The sequence below is a fragment of the Saccopteryx bilineata genome, chromosome 8 (genome assembly GCF_036850765.1).
Source record: "Saccopteryx bilineata isolate mSacBil1 chromosome 8, mSacBil1_pri_phased_curated, whole genome shotgun sequence".
Classification (NCBI taxonomy): Eukaryota; Metazoa; Chordata; class Mammalia; order Chiroptera; family Emballonuridae; genus Saccopteryx; species Saccopteryx bilineata.
In genome coordinates this window covers 7319878-7347221 of record NC_089497.1, presented here as the reverse complement: position 1 = coordinate 7347221, position 27344 = coordinate 7319878, and the positions used below count along the sequence as shown (strand labels likewise).

Here is a 27344-nt window from a genome sequence, read left to right as displayed (position 1 = left end):
AAAATACACACACACACACACACAACCCCAATATTTTATTACAAAGGGACACCCTAGCACAGGACCAGTGATAATCATACTGAAGATCTGATAAAAGGAAACAATACCACTAGAGCATAGGGTTCTAAGGTAGATGAGTTTCAGAAGGCCCTTAAATCTCTATCAGAAAGAACCCTGTACAACTGCTATGGAAAATAATACAGAGGTTCCTCAAGAAATTAGAGAGAACGAGCTATCATATGGGCCGGCGACCCCATTTCCGGGTATACAGACAAAGGAAACAAAGTCACTATCGCAAAGAGATGCCCGCATTCCCAGGCTCACTGCAGCCTTGCTCGCAATGGGCAGGTATGAAAAACCAGCTAAGTGATATACACGATCTCTGCATAGATATACATCTTTTTACAAAAGGGACGTTCTGCCATGTGCACCAACATGAACGAAGCAGGGGCATCGTGCTAAATGAAATAAGAGAGAAAGACCATGCACACCGTGTCGCTGTGCGTGTGCGAGCTAAAACAAAGTGAGACTGAGAAAGGCAGAGCAGGGCGGTGGCTGGGGGCCGGGCGGGGCAAGGGGAGAAGCTGACACAAGGGCTGATAGGACTGTCCCTAGGCTGTCCCTGAGGGCTGCCGTCGCACGCAGTGACGACTGTCCACAGTGCAGTATTGTAGCATTAAAATTTGTTGAGAGTAGAACTGGGTGTTTTCATCACCCCAAAAAGATGAATGTGAGGTGATGGACCTTTAATTTAATTAATTCGATTGTGGGAATCCTGCCACCATATATATGTATATGAAATCATCATGCTATATACACTTTGAAAATTATATCTGTCAATTATATTAGCTAAAAAGATATTAGCTAGAGAAAGACTAAGAAGGAATCTCACCTACTAGGGTTATAAAGATACGGCCAGGCCTGACCTGTGGTGGCACAGTGGATAAAGCGTCGACCTGGAAATGCTGAGGTCGCCGGTTCAAAACCCTGGGCTTGCCTGGTCAAGGCACAAATGGGAGTTGAGGCTTCCAGCTCCTCCCCCTTCTCTCTTTCTCTCTTCCTCTCTGTTTCTCTCTCTCCCTCTCTCTCTCCTCTTTAAAAATGAATAAATTAAATTAAATTAAATTAAAAAAATTAAAAAAAGAAAAAAAAATCAGTTTATTAAAAAAAAAAAAAAAAAAAAAAAAAGATACGGCCAACTTGTGACACTCAGGGCCAGCAGAGGTCGCTACCCACGGTGATGAAAGGACAAGTCCCGCTTTTCCACGAGTCTAATACACGGAGTCGATTCGATTATTTTGCTCAAAATAACTGACTAAACCTGAGCCATTTAATGATATTTGTGGGTGGAATCTATTAACTACAAAAGAGCACACTGATTTTTTTAAGTGCAGATTTTAGCAGAATATGGTTACACAAGGCAATTCTACACCTTAAAGGAGTGAGCTGCCTACCAAAACACATACGCACATTCAAGTACTGCCAGCCAGGCCGCACTGTCTGAATCTCAACTGTGTCGTCACCGGACCTCACCCCCCCCCCCCCAGTCCCGGTCCCACAGGCCTGACTGTCACCACAGGCCACACACAACGGTGATGTCAGTTATCATACTGGTCTAGTTTTGCAACTACAAAACCATATATCCAATTATTTCAGAACAATCCATTGTTTGGGTACTTCAGGTATTTAGATTCCCAACTGAATAATTTCCTACAGCAATACGATGCTGAGTGACGACACTTGACGTTTTCAAGAAAGCGAACCAGCCCACTTCACAAGGGTTTAACCACAAAGGTCCACAGCAAGCAAGAGCCTACGTAATCCCACGAGGGTTTCGGGTTTGCAGGTCGGATGCGTCTCCTCAACCTCCTCTATACATTAGAACACTTAAAAATTCAGTCGAGCCCTGGCTGGTTGGCTCAGCGGTAGAGCGTTGGCCTGGCGTGCGGGGGACCTGGGTTCAATTCCCGGCCAGGGCACATAGGAGAAGCGCCCATCTGCTTCTCTACCCCCACCCCTCCTTCCTCTCTGTCTCTCTCTTCCCCTCCCGCAGCCCAGGCTCCATTGGAGCAAAGATGGCCCAGGCGCTGGGGATGGCTCCTTAGCCTCTGCCCCAGGTGCTAGAGTGGCTCTGGTCGCGGCAGAGCGACGCCCTGGAGGGGCAGAGCATCACCCCTGGTGGGCAGAGAGACGCCACCTGGTGGGCGTGCCGGGTGGATCCCGGTCGGGCGCATGCTGGGAGTCTATCTGACTGTCTCTCCCCGTTTCTAGCTTCGGAAAAATACAAAAAAAAAAATAAAAATTCGCAGTCGAACACAAAAGAAAGACATTCTGACTAAGTCTAAGTCCAACTTCATTTTAAAACCTAACAGTCAGATCGCTAGGAGGACAGACTTGCGGCTGAAGGCCAGCTTCCGGCCTGTTCTGAAGAGCCAGCGGCGAGTACCTGCTTGGCGGCTCTCTTGGCCTCGTGTCTCCTCTGATTTTTGAGGGCTGTCTTAGACATCGCCTTCTCGTTTCCGGGCTGCGGCTTCATGTTCTGAGGTGGTTCCTCCTCATGCTGTGGAAAATGTAAAATAAACGACTTTAAAGTACAGTCCATGTTTTTAAAAATTCATACAACGAATTACACAACTTTGCTAGTAAGGGATAAACTTATTTTGTCAAATTTCAGATCGCTAGCAAAAATATTTCCAAACTGGAGTAGTAGGCACACTCCAATGGTCAGGATGGATGCAATGAGGATCTTCCAATTAGTTGATAGGTACCTCTCACATAACACCTGGCAACAGTCACTCCAGTTCTGATTGAACAATGGAATAATTTTTAGTATATTACTGAGACACGATTTATATGCAATTAGATACCAACAACAGTTTATTCAACAATCTTTTTGGATCGACTACTGCAACAGAAACCCCATTTCCTCATTTGTTTTTTTTCGCATTAAGAATGATTTGTTTGGGCCCTGACTGGTGGGCTCAGTGGTAGAGTGTTGGCCTGGCATGTGGATGTCCCAGATTCGATTCCCAATCAGGGCACACAGGAGAAGTGACCATCTGATCTCCCCGCCATCTCTCTCTCTTTCTCTCTCTCTCTCTCTCTTCCCCTCCCACAGCCATGGCTGGAATGGTTTGAGCAAAGTTGCCCCCCACCCCGCCCCCCTGCTGATGGCTCCACGGCCTTGGACTCAGGTGACAAAATAGCTTGGTTGCTGAGCAACGGAGCTGTGGCCAAGTCCGGCAGAACATTGCTTGGTAGGGGCTTGCTGAATGGATCCCAGTCGGGGTGCATGCAGCAGTCTGTCTCTGCCTCCCTCCCTCCCACTTAATAAAAATACATAAATAAATTTGTTTGATCTCTACTTGCAAAATCAGGGATTAGGAGATTAAAAATAAAAGCAAATAGAAAAACTTAAACTGCTTGACCAGCCTGACTGGGCGGTGGCGCAGTGGATAGAACATCGGACTGGGATGCAGAGGACCCAGGTTCGAGACCCTGAGGTCGCCAGCTTGAGCCCAAGGTCGCTGGCTCCAGCAAGGGGTTACTTGGTCTGTTGAAGGCCCGCGGTCAAGGCATGTATGGGAGAGCAATCAATGAACAATTAAGGTGTCGCAATGCTCAACGAAAAACTAATGATTGATGCCTCTCATCTCTCCGTTCCTGTCTGTCTGTCCCTGTCTATCCCTCTCTCTGACTCTCTCTCTGTCTCTGTAAAAAAAAAAAAAAAAAAAAGGAAAACTGACCTCCCCTAAAATCAAAACAAAACATGCCAACTGCCTGACCAGAGGTGGCACAGTGGATAGAACATCGACCTGGGATGATGAGACCCAGGTTTGAAACCCTGAGGCCACCGGCTTGAGAGCAGCCTCATCTGGCTTGAACAAGGGGTCAGCAGCTTGAGTGGGGGATCATCAATGTGATCCTGAGGTCACTGGCTTGAGCCCAATCAAAGCTGCTGATTTGAGCAAGGGGTCACTAGCTCAGCTGCAGCCCCTCTCCACCTCCCGCCCCAGTCAAGGCACATATGAGAAGTGACACAACTATGAGCGGATGCTTCCTATCTCCCTTCCTGTCTCTCTTGCTAAAAAAAAGCTTAAACAGATGTAAAAGAAACAGATCCAATAGGAAGGGATAAGCAATTGCATAATTATAAATCCTAGATTAACATAATGAAGTGGCCTACAAAAAACTAAAAAGCTTGTCAGATTATACAATGAAGACAATCATTTCCCTTGTTGGATATGTATATATCAGCTATCAACTATATTGCACGACAGAAAGAGGGTGAGTGAGGTACAGGGTCAAGGAGAGTCTAATGCTCTGTACCGTACACTACAGTAAATAACACTGTACCGTATAACTGACATCTGCTGAGAGAGTGGAACGGCAACGTTCTCACCCAAAACAAAAAAACTCGTCTACCAACTGATTCTCTGGTCATTGCTGTTATCTTCGTGTTAACTGTCTCTCAGACTCTGTTACACTGGGCACAGCCAAAGGGCCGAGCTCCATGAAGTTTCCTGAGTACTAGTCTCAGATCTGCGCTGCACTTGTAAGGGCAGTGAGGAAACAGCAGGGCTTGCACACTGCAAATACACAGGAGTAAGTAAGAGAACCTACTGACTCATCTTAGAGCTGCATGAATGACTTCAGGTCATCAACGTCTGCATGTACCCATGTCCCACTTGACAAATGAGCACACGGGGTGGTGAGAGTAGGGTTACAGTTGAGAGCACGTGAAACACAGTTTATTCTTTATTAATGACTGCATTATTTTCCATATGAACAGCTGTGAACCTACTGTTGCCTCAGCCTGCGTATAAACCCTCACTTGTGGAACAGAGACACTTGGAGGCCAAGCCTCTGTCACTTCTTTTTCTCTGGTCTCCACTGCATACAACAGGAGTTAGGATATACTATATAATTAGTGCTGAACACTTGCTTTACACATCACAAGTCTTTCATAGTGGGCTCTTCTATAGCACCTTGCTTTGGTTTCTACTCATGAGAACTTAAAAAAAAAAGAAAATGACAAGGTAATTAAAAATGATGCAAGTAGGAAGAATGAATTACAGATTTCTTCTGCACCCTGAGCTCCATGTAGCCACTGACAGACTTTCATTTAAGACAAAACAACAACAACACACAGACAAAAACAAACAATCCACACAGCTACTATGGGGTCATGACCTTTTCTGGCTTTAGTACTACATGCCCACTGTACCTAATTTCATCCTTATTAATAAAATTTGATTCTTTAGTTATATTAAATATTATGTGACTGTTTTGCTGAACACATAATGAAAGTGAAGGTTTTTTGGAAAGCCAAGAAATACTGCTTTAAGTATAATTTATATATACATTTTTACTTATTAAAAAAGTAATTGTTTTCTTCAGGGAAAAAAATTTCAACATTTTTTCTTTCTGATATGTAACACACCTTCTTCTTTTGTGACATTATTGACAAGAACATCTTTATTTAGTAATTTCTTGACAGAATTTTCTTTGCCATTTACCCAAGTCCTGGAATTAGATACAAAAATGTCTCATTAGTGGTTACTTTGGCTAAAATGATTTGTTAGGATCCCATAATTACCATGTCACAGAGAAAGGTTAAGTTCCTACCTAGTTTTATCATTTTCAAACTATAATCATTCTACATTAATTTCTCTAGCTTCCTCCAACAAAACAGACCTCCCCAAATCCCCCCAAAACTAGCTTTATGAGCCAGAGAATAAAACTATACACCATTTCAGAAGTTTTTCTTCTTGTGCTATCTTATGCAGATTTAAATAGCAAGATAGGGTGAGGTTACTTCTGTTTTTATCTTAGGGAAAAAAAATTTCAATATACACAGGAGAAATCTAAAGAATACACTATACTCTCTTTTTTGATGTAAAAAACATAAATAGGGGGCCCTGGCCGGTTGGCTCAGCGGTAGAGCGTCGGCCTAGTGTGCGGAGGACCCGGGTTCGATTCCCGGCCAGGGCACATAGGAGAAGCGCCCATTTGCTTCTCCACCCCTCCACCGCGCCTTCCTCTCTGTCTCTCTCTTCCCCTCCCGCAGTCAAGGCTCCACTGGAGCAAAGATGGCCCGGGCGCTGGGGATGGCTCTGTGGCCTCTGCCTCAGGCGCTAGAGTGGCTCTGGTCGCAACATGGCGACGCCCGGGATGGGCAGAGCATCGCCCCCTGGTGGGAAGAGCGTAGCCCCATGGTGGGCGTGCCGGGTGGATCCCGGTCGGGCGCATGCGGGAGTCTGTCTGACTGTCTCTCCCTGTTTCCAGCTTCAGAAAAATGCAAAAAAACCCACAAAAAAACAAACAAACCATAAATAGGGCTTAATTTGTTAAATAAGCTTTTACATATATTTACTAAATAACTTACTACAACAAAGCCGTTTATACACACACAGAACACTTCAAGCAGGTATAGCCACTGCTACTTTTCAAGGAGGAGGAGGTTGCGCTTTCGTTTGAGAGTGCTAGAAGTACAAGGAAGGCAAGGCAGTATTTTATCCTCTGAAATATCCTCCCGCCTGACCAGGCGGTAGCACAGTGGATAGAGCGTCGGACTGGGATGCAGAGGACCCAGGTTCGAGACCCCGAGGTCGCCAGCTTGAGTGCAGGCTCATCTGGTTTGAGGTAAAGCCCACCAGCTTGAACCCAAGGTTGCTGGCTCCAGAAAGGGGTTACTCGGTCTGCTGAAGGCCCACGGTCAAGGCACGTATGAGATGAGAAAGCAATCAATGAACAACTAAGGTGTTGCAACACGCAATGAAAAACTAATGATTGATGCTTCTCATCTCTCTCCCTTCCTGTCTGTCTGTCCCTGTCTATCCCTCTCTCTGACTCACTGTCTCTGTAAAAAATAAATAAATAAATAAAAATAAGAAAAATAAAAAGAAATATCCTCCCTAAGTGTCTAGTAATTGTCACTATATACATATCCCATTACTTGGAACAGTCCCAGCTGGTGCCTATCATATCGTCACCTTTCTAACAAAGGACCACCACAGGGGCTCGGCCGTGAACAAATCCTTCCTCCACGACCAGCCTGACCCAGCGGGTGTCTGAATTTTAGCCCACGATCTACAAAGACACTGTGACACCGCAGTCATTCTCAGACGTGCAAAATGTGACGTTTCAAATTAACTACTCTGTCAACGAATGGGAGCTGGTCCCACTTTCAGCAACGGGTTCTGAAGAGTTCACGTTCTGATCAGGTCCTAAGGGACACACGAGTGTGCCTGCCTGAGAGAAAGACCGGCCCAGAGGATCCACGCACTGGAAAATCATTTCCGGCCATAGCAGGAACACGTGACTCACCAGTTTGGAACTGGCGCCCGGTTTGTTCCTCAGAGCTGGGGGTCGGTAGGCTGTCGCAGCTTTCGGTTCCTCACTGGGTATGTTGCTCGGAACGGCCTGGTATGTTATTGTTCTTGCTGGGAAGACTCCATCTAGAAACGGCTGCCAGGAGACCTGCCACAGCTCCGCCTGTGCCGGCACCTCGTACTTGTGCAGGACAGCGCCGGTGTAGTGCCAGACCTTGAACCCGTTACTGACACGCAGCCTGGGCGCGCACGTGGCCGTTAAAATGTGCTCGCCGTCTGGGCACCAAGCAAAATACGTGGCGTCAGAGGCCACGAGTTTCGAGATGAGTCTGTAGTTCTTCACATCCCACACTTCCATCTGTCCCCGCAGGTTCCCGAACCCGGCCAGCACCAGGATCTGTCCGTGGGGGCTGTAGTAGGCTGCGTTACGAGGACCGGTTCCGAAGTCAAACACGGGGTCACATTTCAAGTTGAAAACTGTAGCTTTGGCAGGCATGAAACCGTACACAGCACAGAACTCAGCAGAACTAGAATTCCAAGCTACATCATAAATGGGGCCATTTTTTGCTAAAAAAATAACATAAAAACTAGTATCAACAATAAAGAATTATATAAATATATTTATTAGCACAAATTGTAATCACAGAACACCCAAACATGTCGAACAGTAAAAGAAGAAAATCCAAAAATTTCATAGTATGTTACAATTAAATTTTTACATTATACACTATAAAAATGTATAATCACAAGTTTACTTAAGAATCGCTAATAAATCTTAACTTTTTTACATTTTGACAATGTGAGCTCATATTAGCATAGGTTATTACTACCAGTTATTAACAAAGTAGTTTTTACTGAACTAGGTAGCAGTATATGCACACATAGTAATAAAAACATATGCTGCAGTCCTGGCCGGGTAGCTCAGTGGGTTAGAGCATCTTCCAGACACACCAAGGTTCTGGGTTCAGTACTCAGTCAAGGTATACACAAGAATCAATCAATGAATGCACGGATAAGTGGAACAACAAACTAATGTTTCTCTCTCTCTCTCTTCCCAAAATCAATTTAAAAATAAAACAGTCCTGGACAGGTAGATAAGTTGGTTCAAGCATCATCCTGATACACCAAGGTTGTGGGTTCGATCCCCAGTCAGGACACATATAAGAATCAACCAATAAATGCATAAATAAGTGGAACAATAAATTGATGTCTCTCTCTGTATCCCTTCCTCTCTCTCTTTAAATCAATCAATAAAAAACTAAAATAAAAAAAGGTCATTATTTAAAAATAAAATAAAACAAAAATAAAGACATGCCACAAAAACAAGTCCCTCTACACAAGGCAACCCTTTGGTATATTTCCTGCATATGCTTTTGAACTATTTTTGTTGAAATTAAACGTTTCTCTCCTAATCACACAGGAAAAGCCCCCAAAGCTCCAAACCTTTGCTGTTTCATTCTAACCCTTTCTTAGAGATCTTTCCCATGTATGCACATCACCATCGGCCTCACTCTTCCTCAGCTGCCCTGTGTCCCAGGACAAACCTTGCTGCACATTCTCCACTGTGTGTGTTCACAAAACATCTGCACAGTGGAACTGCCAGTCAGAGGGCGCCCGTGCTCACTCACTTGATGACATTCTGCCAGAACGTCCTTCCAGGACTAGCGCCGATCTACACTCTCGATCATTTCTGACAGTACAGAACCCCTCACTCCAGTCACGCTGTGTGGGTCCAATCCTTACCTCCGCCAACCTACCGAGGTGAAAAACTCCATCTTGTTTTCCTTCCGATCTCTATGAACTAAGCACTTTTTAAATATATGTACTCATAATTTATCTGTGGACTATTTTTATTTATTTTTTTTTTATTTTTTTGTATTTTTCTGAAGCTGGAAACAGGGAGGCAGTCAGACAGACTCCCACATGCACCCGACCGGGATCCACCTGGCATGCCCACGGGGGGGGGGGGCATCGCTCTGTTGCGACCAGAGCCATTCTAGCGCCTGAGGCAGAGGCCACAGAGCCACCCTCAGCGCCCGGGCCAACTTTGCTCCAATGGAGCCTCGGCCGTGGGAGGGGAAGAGAGAGACAGAGAGGAAGGAGAGGGGGAGGGGTGGAGAAGCAGATGGGCGCTTCTCCTGTGTGCCCTGGCCGGGAATCAAACCCGGGACTCCTGCACACCAGGCCGAAGCTCTACCACTGAGCCAACCGACCAGGGCCCTTGGACTATTTTTTTTACTGTCCCATGGCTCTTTCTCTTCAGTGATGGGTCTTTCATTGATTTACCAGCTATATTAACAAAAGTCATCTTTTCTCATACTATTTTTCTGTCAAAAAAAAATTTCCACTTTTTGTTTTGCTTAATTTATGAACTCTTTTCTTCCCCCAATGTAGAAATCTACACTTTTTATATATTCAAATTCATAATTTTTCCCTTATGACTTCTGCCTTGTTTGGAAAATCTTTTTACACTTTGATTAGAAAAAAAAACCCCTGAAATTTTTGCCTCTCTAGTTCTGTAGTTTTAGGTGTAATTTTTATTTTTTTTTGGCCCAAACTGGATTTTATTTTGCTGAAGAGGCAGCATTATTAACTTTCTGTTCCAAACAGCCAGACAGCTGTCCCCAGGCACATACTGAAAAGTCGGTATTCCCCAGCCCCAACTCCCGCGCTGTCTCCAGGGCCCCGGCTCTGCAGCTCCAGAAGGGGGCGCTCTTCCTGGGTCCTGCTCTGCTCACTGACTAAGTGTTCTACCCACCAGCCAGAACCAAGCGTCTTAATTACAACTGCCTTACATCTTACTATCCAGGAGTACCAGACTCTCCTGCCCTATTCTTAGACGGTTCTGTTCTGTCCTTTTAGAACTGTACACTTTATCTTTGGATCTGTTACACCAACTAGATCTTTCAGGATGTCAAGTAATAGTGGGAAGGGGGGGGCGTTGCGTTTCTGTGGGAGGGCGAGCGCGGAGGAGACCGCCGCCGACATACTCACGAAGCTGCACGACCGCGCTCTCCCCGTTGGTCGCCATGTAGTGCAGCGTCTGTTCCCCGTAGTAAGAGGCTCCTGTCTTGTCAACATCTGTACTGGCTATGACCAACACAGCGGTAGCTGTAACAGGAAAAACCTTCGTTAGATTTAAAACACAAATTAACCCAATGGCGATTACAACAATATATTCAACGATGTTAAGAGAGCCAGGTCCATTTTCATTAAACAAGCGGATACTTTCTCTCCCCACACAGGAGTACAGGTTTAATTCAATACTTGATAAACAAAATGCGGGATAAAATATGTCTTCATACCTTTTTTATTCCACAGCATTGTAACCTTATCCGCTTTAAAGAAACTTTTATTGGCTAAGGCTGCGTGTGGTCCGTCAAAGTTGGGATACTGATACAATCTAACAAATGAAGGCGCACCTTTGCTTCCTGGAACATAAACAGCCACCTGAGATACACAGACAGAACTCATTTTATTTTCTGAAGCACATAAACTGCGACGAACATCACTAAAAACTAGAAGGAGGTTCATCTTACGATATTCCAAAGGAGCAAACAAAAACACAGTAATTACCTTGTACGGTGGGGGCCCCGGTGATAGTACAAAATCATTAATTTTTTGCAAATGCAGTTTATTTGCAATTGTATCTTTAAAAAAAAAAGGAAATGGTGTTAGATTGATGAGAAACGCTAAGTCATATGTTAAATTCTGAATGCATTATAAAAGGTTAACTACACACTGATGCTGCTCACTCTAGTCTCGTGAGGCAGAGCGACATAGTGGAAAAAGCATGAGGCAGGAGGAGCAAGACGACCTACCCTTGAATTCCTGCTCAGGCGCTTACTAGCTGTGCACACTCGGGCAAGCGATGAGATTACACACCTAATTCCCAGCGACTGATTTTTCAAGAGCACAGTGCCAGGCACATAGTTGGTATTCAATAAATGTCAGTTCTCTTCTCTTTAATCACTAAAATGAAGTAGTTTTAGAGCCCATTAGATGGAAAAGATGACGTTTGCCTGCTAATACAGAGCGTGGATATAGATATTCTATAGTTAATTTTATGACAATGATGATCGCGAGAAGGGTAACAGTGGCTGGTACTGAGCACTAACTCTGTGCCAGGCAGTCAGAACCCAGGTTATAAACAGCACTGCCCCCTCATTAATGGGATCAGAGCTATTACTTTTCCTTTGCTCAAATGAGGAGATCAACAGCTGTTCAAAAGTAGCCTTGCTTTGGCCGGCTCAGAAAGAGGAAGGAAGACAAGCCAGCAAGTGAACCCCAAACCAGTGGGGGCTGGAATGAGTCCCAAAAGCAGGAAAATGAAGGATGCAGCCGTCAAGATGACATGAATTGTGCTCATAATTAGCCTGCATGCCATCTTTAGTACATCTGAACAGTTATAAATTCCTACTCTACTTTCACACTCAATAGTGTACGGTCACTAATGGGACAGATACTCTAAGGACAAAAGCAACTGAAAAACTTTAAATTATTTTCAGTTGTCCTGTTACTGGTACTACTGTTGGTATTGCTCTTCTAAGAATACTATGTTGCCGATGTGCAACAGAGCAAATGAATAATTAGGTGAATGTGAAATTCTTGACCTGTCACCCCTGGTATCCCGCAGAACCAGAATGCCTGGAGTTGGAAAAGAAAAGAAAACAAAAAGACATATAGATGTAAGATATAAAAGAGAGAAGAGAGAGAGAGAAAAAGGGCCTAGAAACAATGATTAAACACAGTAGCAATAAGAACACTTTACACCCAGATTGTGGTCTCTAAATAACATTTTCCACTAAAAGAAACCAGAGTCTCTTGGAGAACTGACTGATTCTAGGTGTTTTGCAAGAAGTGACATACAAAATAATCTTAGAACAGCCTGTCTTACCATACTGCAAAAAAGTTATTAAAGACTAATTGACCAATGATGAGATAATTTGAGCTGGTAAGAATAATAACTGCAATGCATTGAAAAACACCCTAACTGTTTAAATCCATAGTTCATAAAAGTGGGAGGGAGGAAACGAAATCGGCTGCAATGGAGATTACTAGAGAAAGAACTCATTATATTAAAAGTGACAAAGGAAAAGAATATTTATCTTGCCTATCCCATATAAGTGGTACTAAGTAACCCACAGTAGATGAGAAATGTCTCTTTATAGAAGTAGTGCAGCTAATACATGAAAAGGGGGGAAGGTAATCAGAACAGCACCAATTTGTAACCTTCATGAAATAATGAATCTAGGTAGTGAACATTAATGTCAGCTAACCCTACGAAGTGAAAGGCAGTAAGACAGAATGTGCTTCTTGAGAAAAGAATTCATTTCTACCTTATGACATATTCTTATGCTCATCTCCCCCCAAAAAGAAGAACCTGGAGCTGACCAACTCCAGATCCAAATCAGTTACTTTCAGGGGGCAGGTGAACATGTTAAATTAGAGGATGGGATGCAATTCAAACAATAAGAAAATATACAGGACAAACAACCTCATTTAAGTAATAAACCGCGGGTGGGGGGGGGAGATGAAGAGGGAGCCTGTGGCTTTAAAGAAAGTTAAACGCAATAGAAATCGATTGCAGTGTGAGAAACCTTATGGTGTCTAATTTTGTATTTGAAATTCTATAAAATAAAACATTTGTATCACAGAATTTCAATAGGAAGTAAATTCAGAAAGAGATCTTTAAAAGTCTTAGCTTAATAGAAATTTAATAGTTATAAAAGAAAACCTTTGAGGTACAAAATTTCACTAGCATTTAGATTTATAAGTTATTCAAATGAATTAATATAACAGCAATTATTAATACATATTTTATGCTTACATATATAGTATATACATTAATCTACAGCAGGGGTAGTCAACCTTTTTATACCTACCGCCCATTTTTGTATCTCTGTTAGTAGTAAAATTTTCTAACCACCCTTCGGTTCCATAGTAATGGTGATTTATAAAGTAGGGAAGTCACTTTACTTTATAAAATTTATTAAGCAGAGTTACAGCAAGTTAAAGCATATAATAATAATTACTTACCAAGTACTTTATGTTGGATTTTCACTAAGTTTGGCTGAATAAATCTTTATAAAACATCTTACTATATAGTTAAATCTATCTTTTTATTTATACTTTGGTTGCTTTGCTACCGCCCACCATGAAAGCTGGAACGCCCCCTAGTGGGCGGTAGGGACCAGGTTGACTACCACTGATCTATGGCAATGTATTAATAATATATTAACAGTATTTTGGAGAGCTCTATTATACCATATAAGGCAATAAAAACCATACACATTTAAGTAAAAAATAATGCCATTAATCTTTCCATACTGAAATTGTTATTTTCAAAGAAGTGAACTTCATTGTTGACATTTCGGGCACAAATAGCTTCATCCTCTGACCAGGATGGACACCTACATTGAAAACAAAGAATATAAAAAAGTTTTAGGCAGAACGTGACATTACATGTTAACAAAAAGTTTGTGATACTGCTTATTCTTTAAGGAAAAATAGTTATGATGTTAAGTCACTTACTTATATACTTTTTACTTATTTACTTTTAATATTTATAATACTTTTAGTACTTCTACTTATAATACTTTTAGTCAGTATATGTAACAGAAGAAAAATATTATTCCTTTTCAGTCAAATCCCAAACAAAAGGAAGATCAAGTGTTTATTACATTTCTACAAAGTGCTTAAAGATCTAGATTTTGGTCTGACAAGTTCTTTTCTAAACCAATACCAAAGAAACAAGTACTTTACAATGAAAGTATTTAAAACATATTGTAAATAGTAAGTACTTATAGTACTCACCAACTTTGTATCTTTTTCTGGATGAAAGACTTCAAACAGGCCCCAGTTTTCACATCGTAAAGCTGTAGGTTGGGAATCCCAGCTGTGCCATCTTTAGAAGCTGAAATAAAAACAAAAATTTTTTATTGTAATTGTCTCCCAGCACTAGTAAAAAAGATTTTGTTCTTAGAGAAAAATTTAAATGAGATTATACAGATTAAATAAGAGATGCTTTAAATCAGGGGTCCCCAAACTTTTTACACAGGGGGCCAGTTCACTGTCCCTCAGACCATTGGAGGGCGAGACTATAAAAAAACTATGAACAGGCCCTGGCCGGTTGGCTCAGCGGTGGAGCATCGGCCTGGCGTGCGGGGGACCCGGGTTCGATTCCTGGCCAGGGCACATAGGAGAAGCGCCCATTTGCTTCTCCACCCCCCCTCCTTCCTCTCTGTCTCTCTCTTCCCCTCCCGCAGCCAGGGCTTCATTGGAGCAAAGATGGCCCGGGCGCTGGGGATGGCTCCTTGGCCTCTGCCCCAGGCACTAGAGTGGTTCTGGTCGTGGCAGAGCGAGGCCCCGGAGGGGCAGAGCATCGCCCCCTGGTGGGCAAAGCCTCACCCCTGGTGGGCGTGCCGGGTGGATCCCGGTCAGGCACACGCGGGAGTCTGTCTGACTGTCTCTCCCCGTTTCCAGCTTTGGAGAAATACCAAGAAAAAAACAAACAAACAAAAAAAAACTATGAACAAATCCTTATGCACACTGCTCATATCTTATTTTAAAGTAAGAAAACAAAATGGGAACAAATACAATATTTAAAATAAAGAACAAGTAAATTTAAATCAACAAGCTGACCAGTATTTCAATGGGAACTATGCTCCTCTCACTGACCACCAATGAAAGAGGTGCCCCTTCTGGAAGTGCAGCGGGGGCCGGATAAATGGCCTCAGGAGGCCGCATGTGGCCCGTGGGCCATAGTTTGGGGACGCCTGTCTTAGATGATGAGTCTCCTGTTCTTCCTCTTCCATGTATGATGATTAGTTAAAATGCTTTTTTAAAAGTTTATTTTAAAGGTTATTATTCTGAATTTTTGAGAACTTCTCTATCCAGTGGTTATTTACTTTACAAATTTTCCCTTGGCTTTTTCTTTCCCTCTGTCTCACAAGAGATCTTTTCATTAACTTACTATTCCCTAAAATTACTTAAAAGTTCATTATATTTGGGGCATATAAGTCATTGTTGATTAAAAATATTCACACACCATTTACTATCATAAAGATTAATTATTTTATCTTATTGGGTTATAAACTCTCTTCTTTCCCTATCGAATTGAATTTATCCTGTTAGAATATTTTGATAATTGCAAAATACTTACTAGTGTAAGGCTGCCATGTTGCCAGGACAGTGTTTTTTGGTGAGAATTCAAGGCAAACTGCCTTTGGGAGGTCGAAGGAGTGCAGTAGTTCCTTGTGAGCGACATTGATAATATTGACTCTGGTTTCAAAAGAAATTACTTCAGCAACAACATACTGTTTCACAATAGCCAGCACTATCAGAAACATTCATTCCTCTTCTCTTATTTTTTTTTGTATTTTTCTGAAGTGAGAAGTGGGGAGGCAGAGAGACAGACTCCCCCATGTGCCCAACTGAGATCCACCCGCATGCCCACCAGGGGGCGATGCTCTGCCCATCTGGTCTGTTGCTCCGTTACAACCAGAGCCATTCTAGTGCCTGGGGCAGAGGCCATGGAGCCATTCTCAGCACCGGGACCAACTTTGCTCCAATGGAGCCTTGGCTGCGGGAGGGGAAGAGAGACAGAGAGGAGAGGGGGTAGGGTGGAGAAGCAGATGGGTGCTTCTCCTGTGTGCCCTGACCAGGAATCAAACCCAGGACTTCCACACGCCGGGCTGACGTTCTACATTCCTCTTTTCAAATACAGTTCACTTTTTTAAGTGTTCATTTTTCATAAATCAATTTTCAGTTAGTTCTAGAAAATATCCAATAGACTCCTGAAATGAAAAGTATAGGCCCTGGCAGGTTGGCTCAGGGGTAGAGTGCCGGCCCAGCATGTGTAAGTCCTGGGTTTGATTCCCAGTCAAGGCACACAGGAGAAGTGACCATCTGCTTCTCCACTTCTCCTTCTTCCCCTCCTGCAGCCATAGCTCCACTAGTTCGAGCAATGACCCTGGGTGCTAAGGATGGCTCCATGACCTTGCTTCAGGCCCTAAAATAGCTTGGTTGCCGAGCAATGGATCTGCGGCCCCAGATGGGCAGAGCATCACCCGGCAGTGGGCTTGCTGGATGGATCATGGTCAGGGCACATGAGGCAGCCTGTCTCTCTGCTTCCTTGCCTTTATATTTTACCAAAAGACCCCTATATCATCAGGCTGTTGGGAAATAATATGAAATTAGAAGACACATTAGATGATTCCAGCTTCAGCTGAAAAGGAAACAAGAGGCATTTAAGTGAACAGAGCTAACCTACCTACAGACAAGCTAAGGTATATCAAACCAAAGAGAAAACAGAGGAGCTAAAACAAAAGTATATTTATTTTATTATTTTTTTCTTCTTAGCTTAACCAACAGGCATCTATTTCTCAAGTTCTTGAGGCTAAGAAGTCCACGGTCAAGGTGCTGGCAGATTTGGTTCCTGGTAAAAGCCTTCCTTCCGTCTTATAGAAAGCTGCCTCTGAGTTCTCACATCACAGAGACAAAGGGTATTTTACATTCTGAGTAAATGAAAGCTGTAGCAAACAGCCAAGGAAATCAGCCGAGAGACGTCTGATAGCTATTAACATCTCGGAAGCAGTCTCCACCTGACAGACTGGAGGATTACTGTGGTACGATGCGGTAGAGGTGACAATAATTATGTAATAAATATGTAATAAAAAGCAGTTTCCATCTTTTTGGAGGCTTTCTATGTACCACGTTCTGGTCTCACCACTTTATGTACATTTTCTCATTTTATTCTCACAACGGTCTTATAAGATAAGGATTACCACTTCCACTTCACAAATGGTGAAAATGAAGCTTAGAAAAAGTCAATGATTTGCCCAAGATCATACTACTGAGAAAAGACAGCCGACATTTAACACCAGCGGGGTGACTTGCTATCATGTACTCTTTGGGGTTAAAAAAAATAGATAATCGCCCAACCTATGGTGGCGCAGTGGATCAAGTGTCAACCTAGAAACACTGAGGTCGCCAGTTCGAAACCCTGGAACTGCCTGGTCAAGGCACATATGGGAGTTGTTTCCTGCTCCTCCCCCCTTCTCTCTCTCTCTGTCTCTCTCTCTCCTCTCTAAAATAAGTAAATAAATAATATTTTTTTTAAAAATAGATAATCCATCTTAGTCCAGAAATCGCTTAAAGTTACTTTATTCTACTCAATTTTGAGGACAGTGGGTTTAGGATAAGCAGGAATTGGTAAGAATACAAGATTACTGCATATTGTTTTAACACACAGACACACAGCAGTTTTTACAACTTACTGTAAATTACATATTTCTCAATTATTCAAAGCTCTCTTTTCTGTAGTTCATAACTTTTAAATAGCTATTCTTTGTTAAATGAAGGGTGTTTATTTTTAAAAAATTTTAAGTGAGAGGAGGGGAGATCGTGTGACAGACTTTTGCATGAGCTCAACCAGGATCCATCCGGCAACCCCACTCTGGGGCCCATGCTTGAATCAACCCAGCTATTTTTAGTGCCTGAGGCTGACGCTCTGACCAAGGAGCTATTTTCAGTGCCCAGAACTGATGCTTGAAGGAATTGAGCCTGAGCCACTTGCTATAGGAGGGGAAGAGGGAGAGAAGCAGGTGGTCGCTTCTCTTGTGCGCACTGACCGGGAATTGAACCTGGGATGTCCATATGCCAACACTCTATGACCAGGAATCGAACCCAGGGTGTCCATACGGCAACGCTCTATCCACTGAGCCACCAGCCAGGGCTATTTTAAATTTTAAAATATCACATATTTAAATAAAAATCAGTTATAGTTTTTGAATTAGTTAACCATGAACTCAGCAAAGACCACAGTAACTACATCTGTTCTTCTTGCCCCAGGAACACTATCTATCATTGTGACCACAGCACTTTAAAGAAATAAATGCTAGATCCAGGTACAGAAAATATCTACTAAAAAGACAGACATAACATAAGGGAACACAGTAGAAGAATTCGGAGTCGAATCCAATAGAAAGCCAAATGGAGACATGAAGTAATAAAATAATTACAACATTTGCCAAGGTAAACAGATTTATTCAACAAAGTCCAAGAACAAGGCTACCATAAAAGATAACAGACAATGAAAAGAAGCATGATAGGTCCCATTAGATCCGTGATGGCGAACCTTTTTATAAAAACCGCCCACTGGCCAGGGCCAGTTGGCTCAGTGGTAGAGCATCGGCCTGGCGTGCAGGAGTCCTGGGTTCGATTCCCAGCCAGGGCACACAGGAGAAGCGCCCATCTGCTTCTCCATCCCTCCCCCTCTCCTTCCTCTCTGTCTCTCTCTTCCCCTCTCGCAGCCGAGGCTCCACTGAAGCAAAGTTGGCCCCGGCGCTGAGGATGGCTCCATGGCCTCTGCCTCAGGCACTAGAATGGCTCTGGATGCAACAGAGCAACGCCCCAGATGGGCAGAGCATCGCCCCCTGGTGGGCATGCCGGGTGGATCCGGGTCGGGCGCATGCGGGAGTCTGTCTGACTGCCTCCCTGTTTCCAACTTCAGAAAAATACCAAAAACAAACAAACAAACAAACAAACCAAAAAAACCGCCCACGGCCCTGGCCGGTTGGCTCAGCGGTAGAGCGTCGGCCTAGCGTGCGGAGGACCCGGGTTCGATTCCCGGCCAGGGCACACAGGAGAAGCGCCCATTTGCTTCTCCACCCCTCCGCCGCGCTTTCCTCTCTGTCTCTCTCTTCCCCTCCCGCAGCCAAGGCTCCATTGGAGCAAAGATGGCCTGGGCGCTGGGGATGGCTCTGTGGCCTCTGCCCCAGGCGCTAGAGTGGCTCTGGTCGCAACATGGCGACGCCCAGGATGGGCAGATTATCGCCCCCTGGTGGGCAGAGCGTCGCCCCTGGTGGGCATGCCGGGTGGATCCCGGTCGGGCGCATGCGGGAGTCTGTCTGACTGTCTCTCCCCATTTCCAGCTTCAGAAAAAATGAAAAAAAAAACAAACAAAAAAAAACCGCCCACTTTTGCAGTGCTGGTCAACCTGGTCCCTCCAGCCCACTAGTGGGCGGTCCAGCTTTCATGGTGGGCAATCGCTGCGCTGTTTGGTTGCTCTGCTACAGCCCACCATGAAAGTTGGAAAGCCCACTAGTGGGCGGGAGGGACCAGGTTGACCAGCACTGCAAAAGTGGGCAGTTTTTATAAAAAGGTTCGCCATCACAGCATTAGATAGCACATTTCTATTAACTTGTCACTCAAATATTATAAACTGAAATGTGAATTAAAAAAAAAAAAGCCAAATACCCAAAATCAGCTCACCAAAATAAAATAAATAATAATAAAAGAAGAAAATTTGGGAATACAGCCTTTCATTGAGGCTGAGATTGAAACTGTCAACACTGGAGATAAGAGTCAACATGATCACACACTTAAGAATTTGAGAGTAGTAGTTCATTGGTTGGATTTAATATTTTAAAAAGTATAAAAACTGAGCAATATTTTAAGTTATAAAAGCTAATTCTGCCCTTGCCAGGTAGCTCCACTGGTGAGAGCATCATCCCAAAATGCCAAGGTTGTAGGTTCTATCCCCTTCAGAGCACGTACAAGAATCAACCAGTGAATGCATAAGTAGAATAAGAAATCAATGTCTTTCTCTCTTTCTGTCTCTCCCTTCCTCTTTCTAAAATCAATAATAAAATTAAAAAATAAATGAACATTATCATTTAAAAAAACTAATTCTAAAAAAAACCTAATTCTGCCAGCTTATAGTTGAATCTTTTAGTATTAATTTTCAAAAATGTGTTTAGTCCAATCTGACCTGATATTTGAAAGACTAGACTACATTACCACTATGTAAAAATAATTTAAAATGTACTTTCGAAACTAATGTATTTTCCCCTTTAAAGAAACCTAAGATACCTGGTTAAAAACAAACAAACAAAAAACAACTTTACGCCACACAACAAATACATGGACATTTTCCTGGTTGTGTGAACTGAAATGTTATCCTGTCTATGGAAAAAATTAAAAGAACTGGTTTTCTTAGCAAAATTATGAGCATTTAATCAAAAAAATTTTTGTAACGCTAATTTAAAAATATTACTGTTTTATGGAATATTTTATGGAATAAGACTATATTAAACATATTTGAATAACTTACAAAACATATACTCTCATATAAAAAAACTAATAGCAATAACTGCAATGTTATTTAACAGTAAAGATAAAAAGAATCTAAATCTAAGGTTAACAAGCAAAAAATTATTCTCTGAGTTAGTGCAGAACTTAAGAAATCCTTACCAATAACCTGGAACGCTGTTTACAACAACCTCTCAGGTTATTAGCATTCAATTAACTGCCCTTTTTCGGGTTGCTTCTTAATTAGAAGTAACTGGATAACTCAAATGGATCCTGGCACAGAAACAGAACCCAACAACTTTGAAGGTATTCCATGGAAGTTTTGTCGGAGATAACGCTTAACCTCATCATGACATTGAAAGTGGACTTTATTAATGACACCCAAATACGCATTACTCAAATAATGCCAGTGATGCTTTACATGCAAGACACACATCCCCATATACAAACCAGCACTAACTTTTCTCCGTTGCCCCAGGCAAACAAGGTCCCATCCTTACTAAAGGTGTAGGCTTTGCAGTTTTTCCCAGATTCCCTGAAAAGGACAATAAAAAAAGTTCAAATTAATAAGCATTAATGCTTTTCAAAAAGAAAAACATTAAAAATTCACAATCTTACCATTAATAATTTAATGGCTCAGAAGTTATGTAAATTTTAGAAAATAATTCCAAAATGCTTTTGTCTAACAAAATACTTTATTTCTTAAAATGCGGTGCCAATGACCACTGTAAAATAATTTGGAAACTGAGTTTATACCAACAGGTCAATATTAGGAAAGAAAAATAGCCCTTTTGGGTGAATATCTTTGTACGACAATCCTAAAAATGTAAGCGGAGGTTGCCAGCTGTCAGCCCTGAAACTGAGAAGGCCAAAGGACTTCCAAAGGGAGACTGTGAAGAAGGCCCAAGACCACTCGCAGTGGTGAACAGAATATCTTCAAGTGACCAACTGCCCCTGGATTTGAAGGACAAATACCTTCCATCAATTTCTCATGTGTAGAGACAGGAACTAAAACATTACATTAAATGCAGGTCTTTACATTAAATGCAGATGCAGGATTCTGTACAAAAACAGACCTGTGGAAAACAGACTTCTTGGCAATATGTTATCAAATGATCAAAATTCTAAGTACTGTATCTTTCAATTGGAGATGGTGACTATGATTACATTTCCCAGGGACAGCGAAGACCCAATGGAAACGTGTCTGTGTATACAGGGACATGTCCACATGTAGTCAAAGCATTAGAACTTCATGGCTAATAAATATTGGAATTACTAAATAACAGTGCACTGAGCACTAACAAATACATTCCTTTTGAACTGGTTTCTGTCTGTGCACTAATTCATCTGAAGAGGACATCTGTGTTTCTGCAATCACACAATAATGGCAGCTTATACTCAGTGGTTACCAAAACATTATTTTTTCTCCCTTGTACTAAACAGCTATGACCAAGATGTTCTCTCTCCTATATTGTGTAACTCATTCCTGACTCTGGAGGTGGGACTTCACAACTATCACATTCCATTCATTCAGGTTTGGGCCTCCGTTCCAGCCTGCTGAGATCTAGTGACACCTTGACTTTCTTAGTTATCCCTTACAGCTTTCTCATAAAACATCATCTTAAACTGTCATCTAAATTAAGTGCTAAGAACACTAAATGAGCTCTGAACAAGGTCCTGCAGCTCACCAACAGTCCTTCCTTCAAACGAAAATCAACTCATGAATCAGCTGATTTCACAGCTCTGCACCAACGACAACTGTCTTTATCATCACCGAACCAAAAGACTGCATCACTTCTCAGACACTTCGCCAAAAGCACGCTCTTGGGCCTACTCTGATGTGTCTGGAAACCCTACTCAGAAAGGAAATGAGATAAGCTTAAAACCATTTGTTCTTAGCAAGCTCATTTTGATTCTAATAATCTCCCCCTTACATCCCGATTATAAAATGTCCTTTTAATAACTTATTCCATGATTGTGTTTAAGGTTGAAGGCAACTGTAGTATCCAGAATTGAATTCCTTTCTCAATCCTAGCAATTAGGAAATTTTGTCTCTTTCTTCTGGTATAATCTTTTAAATGAAAAACTTCAAATATACAAAAAAACAAAGAAAGAGTACAATAACCCACCCATGTACCTATTACCGAGCTTAAATAATTATTAACTCATGGCCCGTTTTGTTTAATTTACTCCCTACTTTTATATTTAATGACAGAATATTTTCAAGCAAAACCAGATCTCACATCACTTTTTGCTGTATTACACTACACATCACTAACCGATGAGGGCATTTTTATTTATTTATTTATTTTTTTACAGAAACAGAGAGAGAATCAGAGAGAGGGATAGATAGGGACAGAAGGAACAGAGAGAGATGAGAAGCATCAATCATTAGTTTTTCGTTGCAACACTTCAGTAGTTCATTGATTGCTTTCTCATATGTGCCTTGACTGTGGGCCTTCAGCAGACTGAGTAACCCCTTGCTCAAGACAGCGACCTTGGGTCCAAGCTGGTGAGCTTTGCTCAAACCAAATGACCCTGCGCTCAAGCTGGCGACCTTGGGGTCTCAAACCTGGGTCCTCCACATCCCAGTCCGACACTCCATCCACTGCGCCACTGCCTGGTCAGGCGAGGCATTTTAAAAAACATAATCACCACCATGCCACTTCATCTTACATAATTAACAGCAATTCCTTACTATCATTTAATACCCAGTACTTGAGTATCTCAGTTTTTTAAAAGCTCCTCAGGTCACTCTAATATGCAAACAAATTTGAGAGCCATTTATCCGAAAGCTTGACTAGAGCCAGTTTTGTTTTGTTTTTTTTTAGAGAGAGAGGGACAGAAGGAGAGAGACAGAGAGAGACAGAGGGACAGACAGGAAGGGAGAGAGATGAAAAACATCAACTCATAGTTGCAGCACCTTAGTTGTTCAGTGATTGCTTTCTCATATGTGCCTTGATCCGGGGACTACAGCAGACCGAGTGACCCCTTGCTCGAGCCAGCAACTGTGGGCTTCAAGCCTGCAACCTTTGGGCTCAAACCAGCGTCCCTGGGGACATGGCTACAATCCCACGCTCAAGCTAGCGACCCCATGCTCAAACTGGTGAGCCTGTGCTTGGGGTTTCGAATCCAGGTCTTCTGCATCCCAGGTCAATGCTCTATCCACTGCACCACCACCTGGTCAGGTCAGTCAGTTTTCTTTATTTTAAATTTTTACCTTCGAAGAAGGTAAGTACCATGTAGCTCCTACTGCCGGCCCCCGAAGGCAGGCGACGCCTCCTGGTTCTCCTCTCCGATGCCGAGACTGCACTCACTCACTCAGAGCCTCCTCAGAGTCACCTGACCGTGCCCGCTCCCGGCGGCAGCGTTTCCGTGAGGAGACCCGGCCGCCACATCTCACACCGCCGCTTGTCTCAGCCTCGCCAGGAGGGAGGCCCGGATTTCAGCACGGCTTCCATTCTGCCAACTGCAGTAACAGGAAGAGGAGCTCGGGCATGCAGAGCCAACCCTACCAGACCATGGGAAGCTGCGGCCGCAGATAATCCCCTACCCTTCCTCTGCACACAACCGACTGGGGGCGCAGAGGCTCCACACCGCCTCTCTGGACACACTCCGCCTCCGCGTGACTAAGCGCCCTGGTGTACTGTGGGAGTCTGCGGGCAGCTCAGCACATGCGCGTTATATCTGCTTTCATTTCTTGCCTCATTTCCTTTCCTCCCATTCTTGATGCCTCGGATTGTGGACTGCAACGGAGTGCAACATGAAAGCTTTGGCACGGAACCCTGTTTTCTTTCTTCTTCCTTTTTTTCCCCTTCTTTTCCCAGTGAGAAGAGTGGAGATAGAGAGACAGACTCCCACATGCATTCTGACCAGGATCCACCAGCAACCCCCGTCTGGGGCCGATGCTCTGCCCATCTGGGGCCATGCTTGCAACTGAGATATTTTTAGCACCTGAGCTGGAGGCTCCACGGAGCCATCCTCAGTGCCCAGAGCTGATGTGCTCGAAAAAATTGAAACATGGTTGTGAGAGAGGGAGAGAGAGGGAGGAAGAGGAAGGGAAGGAAAGAGAGGGAGAGAGATGGAGAGAGATGGAGAGAGATGGAGAGAGAGGGAGAGAGAGGGAGAGAGAGGGAGAGATGGAGAAGCAGATGGTCACCGCTCCTGTGTGCCCCGACTGGGATTCAAACTCGGGACATCCACATGCCAGGCCTATGCTCTACCACTGACCAACCAGCCAGGGCCAATCCTTGTTTTCTATAGTGCTTTTCACACGTTAATGTGCACATAGATCAGCCGCGGGTCTGGTTAGAGATTCTGACTCAGGGAGCTGGGCAGGAGCTGAGACGCCCCGTCCTGCACGGGTTCAAGGTGATACCCACAGGGCTTGTCTTGGGCCCGTACCGCCTGTATCAAGATTCTAGAGAACTGAGTCTGATGAAAATTGATCAACACATTCATGTGATGTCAGGCGGATTATGCAATTCCTCACCAATAGTTCATCCTCCACTTTCGACATCTTTTAATGATCATTTGTCTAGATCGGTGCTTCTCATAGTGGGGTCCCCAGACCTGCAGCATTAGCATTACCTGGGAACTTGTTAAAAATTCCACTCCCTGATCCTCACCTCACATTTAATAAACCAGAGAATCTGAGCAAAGAGCAATCTGTGCTTTAACAGCTCTTCGGGCAATCTGATGCCCGCTGGAGTCTGAGAAGCACTGGCGCAGGGACTCTAGAACGGCACTGCGGCTGGGAACCACTGCGGCTGGGAATCACTGCGGCTGGGAACCACTGCGGCTGGGAACCACTGGCGCAGGCACTCTAGAACGGCACTGCTCCGCAATTTCCTCAGAATACGAAATACTGATTATCTAGCCCATCATTCCTTCTGCATTAACTGGAATTCTTCCAGAGAGAAGTTCTTCTCATCACCAATTTGGTTACTCTGAAGAAGTTTATACAGGAAAGGTAAGTTTATACAGGTAAGGCTGATTCCTTTCCACTGATCAGCTTTTAAAGCAATGAGCAAGAACACATCAGTCTCCAATGTGGACCAGTAAGTTTTGGAGAAAGGGGGATTCTGAGGGGCATCTTTATATATTTGACATGTCTTAGTCCCGTTAGTCATAATTCTTAATGCTCAAACGTTCCCATCTTAGGCTGGTATGAGCCCCTTCAGGTTGACTTCTGCAGCCCTTGAACAAAACTCCATTAACCTTTTCCTTACATTCTGACACTAGACGTCTCTAGCTCGATTTGTACGTTTTCTGCCCTAGACCTGGAGTCAGCTACTTCTCCAAGGAACTGGCTCCTTTAGTGAGGAACGGTATTTAGAGATCACAAGCTGGGAAGCAGGGGTGTTCACTGCTTCTAGACCTTTACAGCAGACAGAACTAAGAATTACACGAGACTTTATGCAGAAAAAAACCATGAGTTTATACTGACACACACAAGTCTATCCCTTCACTGTTATGCTGAATATCTTGGTTCCTAATGACATAGATTTAAAATGATAGTATCAGTTATCTATTTGAAAAAACAAAACCACCGAATGAATTTAAGATTTTTTTCAGGTCATCATATGGTTATGCCACCAACTTAATAAAAAGCAAAGCTCCCTTGTTTCCGTTTTCCATTTTAATTTCTTAAATTTTAAAACAATAACATGGTCCAAAGTCAAAACTATCTATACCCAAGTTCACTCACAGACATGTCCCTTGTGTGCTATATCCGTTTCACCCTATGGATCAGGGGTGGTCAACCTTTTTATACCTACTGCCCACTTCTGTATCTCTGTTAGTAGTAAAATTTTCTAACCGCCCACCGGTTCCACAGTCATGGTGATTTATAAAGTAGGGAAGTAACTTTACTTTATAAAATTTATAAAGCAGAGTTACAGCAAGTTAAAGCATATAATAATAATTACTTACCAAGTACTTTATGTCAGATTTTCGCTAAGTTGGGCAGAATAAATCTTTATAAAACAACTTACTACAGGCCTGACCTGTGGTGGCACAGTGGGATAAAGCGTCGACTTGGAACATTGAGGTCGCCGGTTCGAAACCTTGGGCTTGCCTGGTCAAGGCACATATGGGAGTTGATGCTTCATGCTCCTCCCCCTTCTCTCTCTCTCTGTCTCTCTCTCTCACTCCTCTCTCTCACAAAAAAAAAAAACAAAACACAAAACAAAAAAAAACAACTTACTACAGTTAAATCTATCTTTTTATTTATACTTCGGTTGCTCTGCAACCACCCACCATGAAAGCTGGAGCGCCCCCTAGTGGGCGGTAGGGACCAGGTTGACTACCACTGCTACAGATGATTCATGTTTGGTTTACCCAATTATTGTTTCTTTTTGAGACAAATATATTTATACTCATTTAGCTGTACATTTTGTATATTTTTTTCATATTTCCTTCCTTTTTTTATACCTTTTTTATGCTGTAATTTCATGAAAATCACGAGCAGTGGTCTGGCTACCACATGTGGAAGTTTTCTTCATTCCCTGAGACAAAATTCTTCTAAGCTAGCAGCCTGAACTCAATGACACTACAGTGTACACTTTTTCTTTTAAACATGCTTAAGCTAGTATTTTCACATCTAAAGATCACTTTTCTTGATAGAGTATATGCATTCTTTACATCTTCTCTTAACACTACATATAATATGTCCCAAAAACTAGCTTGTTCTTTCTCTTTTTTCAGAATATAACGATAAGAATAATGTAGAATGTATTATATAGTTCCCACTAATGTCACTCAACAAAATAAACCATACCTTGGCAACACTGTACTTTCTGTAAACTGTGGTGGTCCATTCACCATGTACAGTCCTTCTGATCCGCGAACTAAAGAAACAAAAACAGAAAGAACCACCATGACTTTGTTAATAAATACTCAGTTATCACAAAT

At 42.9% G+C, this 27344-nt stretch overlaps 1 protein-coding gene across 4 annotated transcripts in view; it reads right to left on the bottom strand.

The window, feature by feature from the left end:
- EIF2A (eukaryotic translation initiation factor 2A) overlaps nucleotides 1-27344 on the bottom strand; it is a 50742-nt gene that overhangs the window by 7413 nt on the left and 15985 nt on the right. For 2 of the 4 annotated variants that reach the window (XM_066241840.1, XM_066241841.1), the window contains exons 2-10: nucleotides 27211-27280; nucleotides 20890-20964; nucleotides 14151-14250; nucleotides 13665-13747; nucleotides 10911-10984; nucleotides 10640-10784; nucleotides 10325-10445; nucleotides 7330-7921; nucleotides 2447-2560 (exon numbers count right to left, since the gene is read on the bottom strand). In XM_066241840.1, coding sequence (XP_066097937.1) covers nucleotides 2447-2560; nucleotides 7330-7921; nucleotides 10325-10445; nucleotides 10640-10784; nucleotides 10911-10984; nucleotides 13665-13747; nucleotides 14151-14250; nucleotides 20890-20964; nucleotides 27211-27250 — 1344 coding nt within the window. In that variant the 5' untranslated portion in view covers nucleotides 27251-27280. Of the gene's footprint in view, nucleotides 1-2446; nucleotides 2561-7329; nucleotides 7922-10324; nucleotides 10446-10639; nucleotides 10785-10910; nucleotides 10985-13664; nucleotides 13748-14150; nucleotides 14251-15498; nucleotides 15618-20889; nucleotides 20965-27210; nucleotides 27281-27344 lie in introns of all 4 variants that reach the window. The other 2 variants (XM_066241838.1, XM_066241839.1) reach the window with 2 other exon arrangements.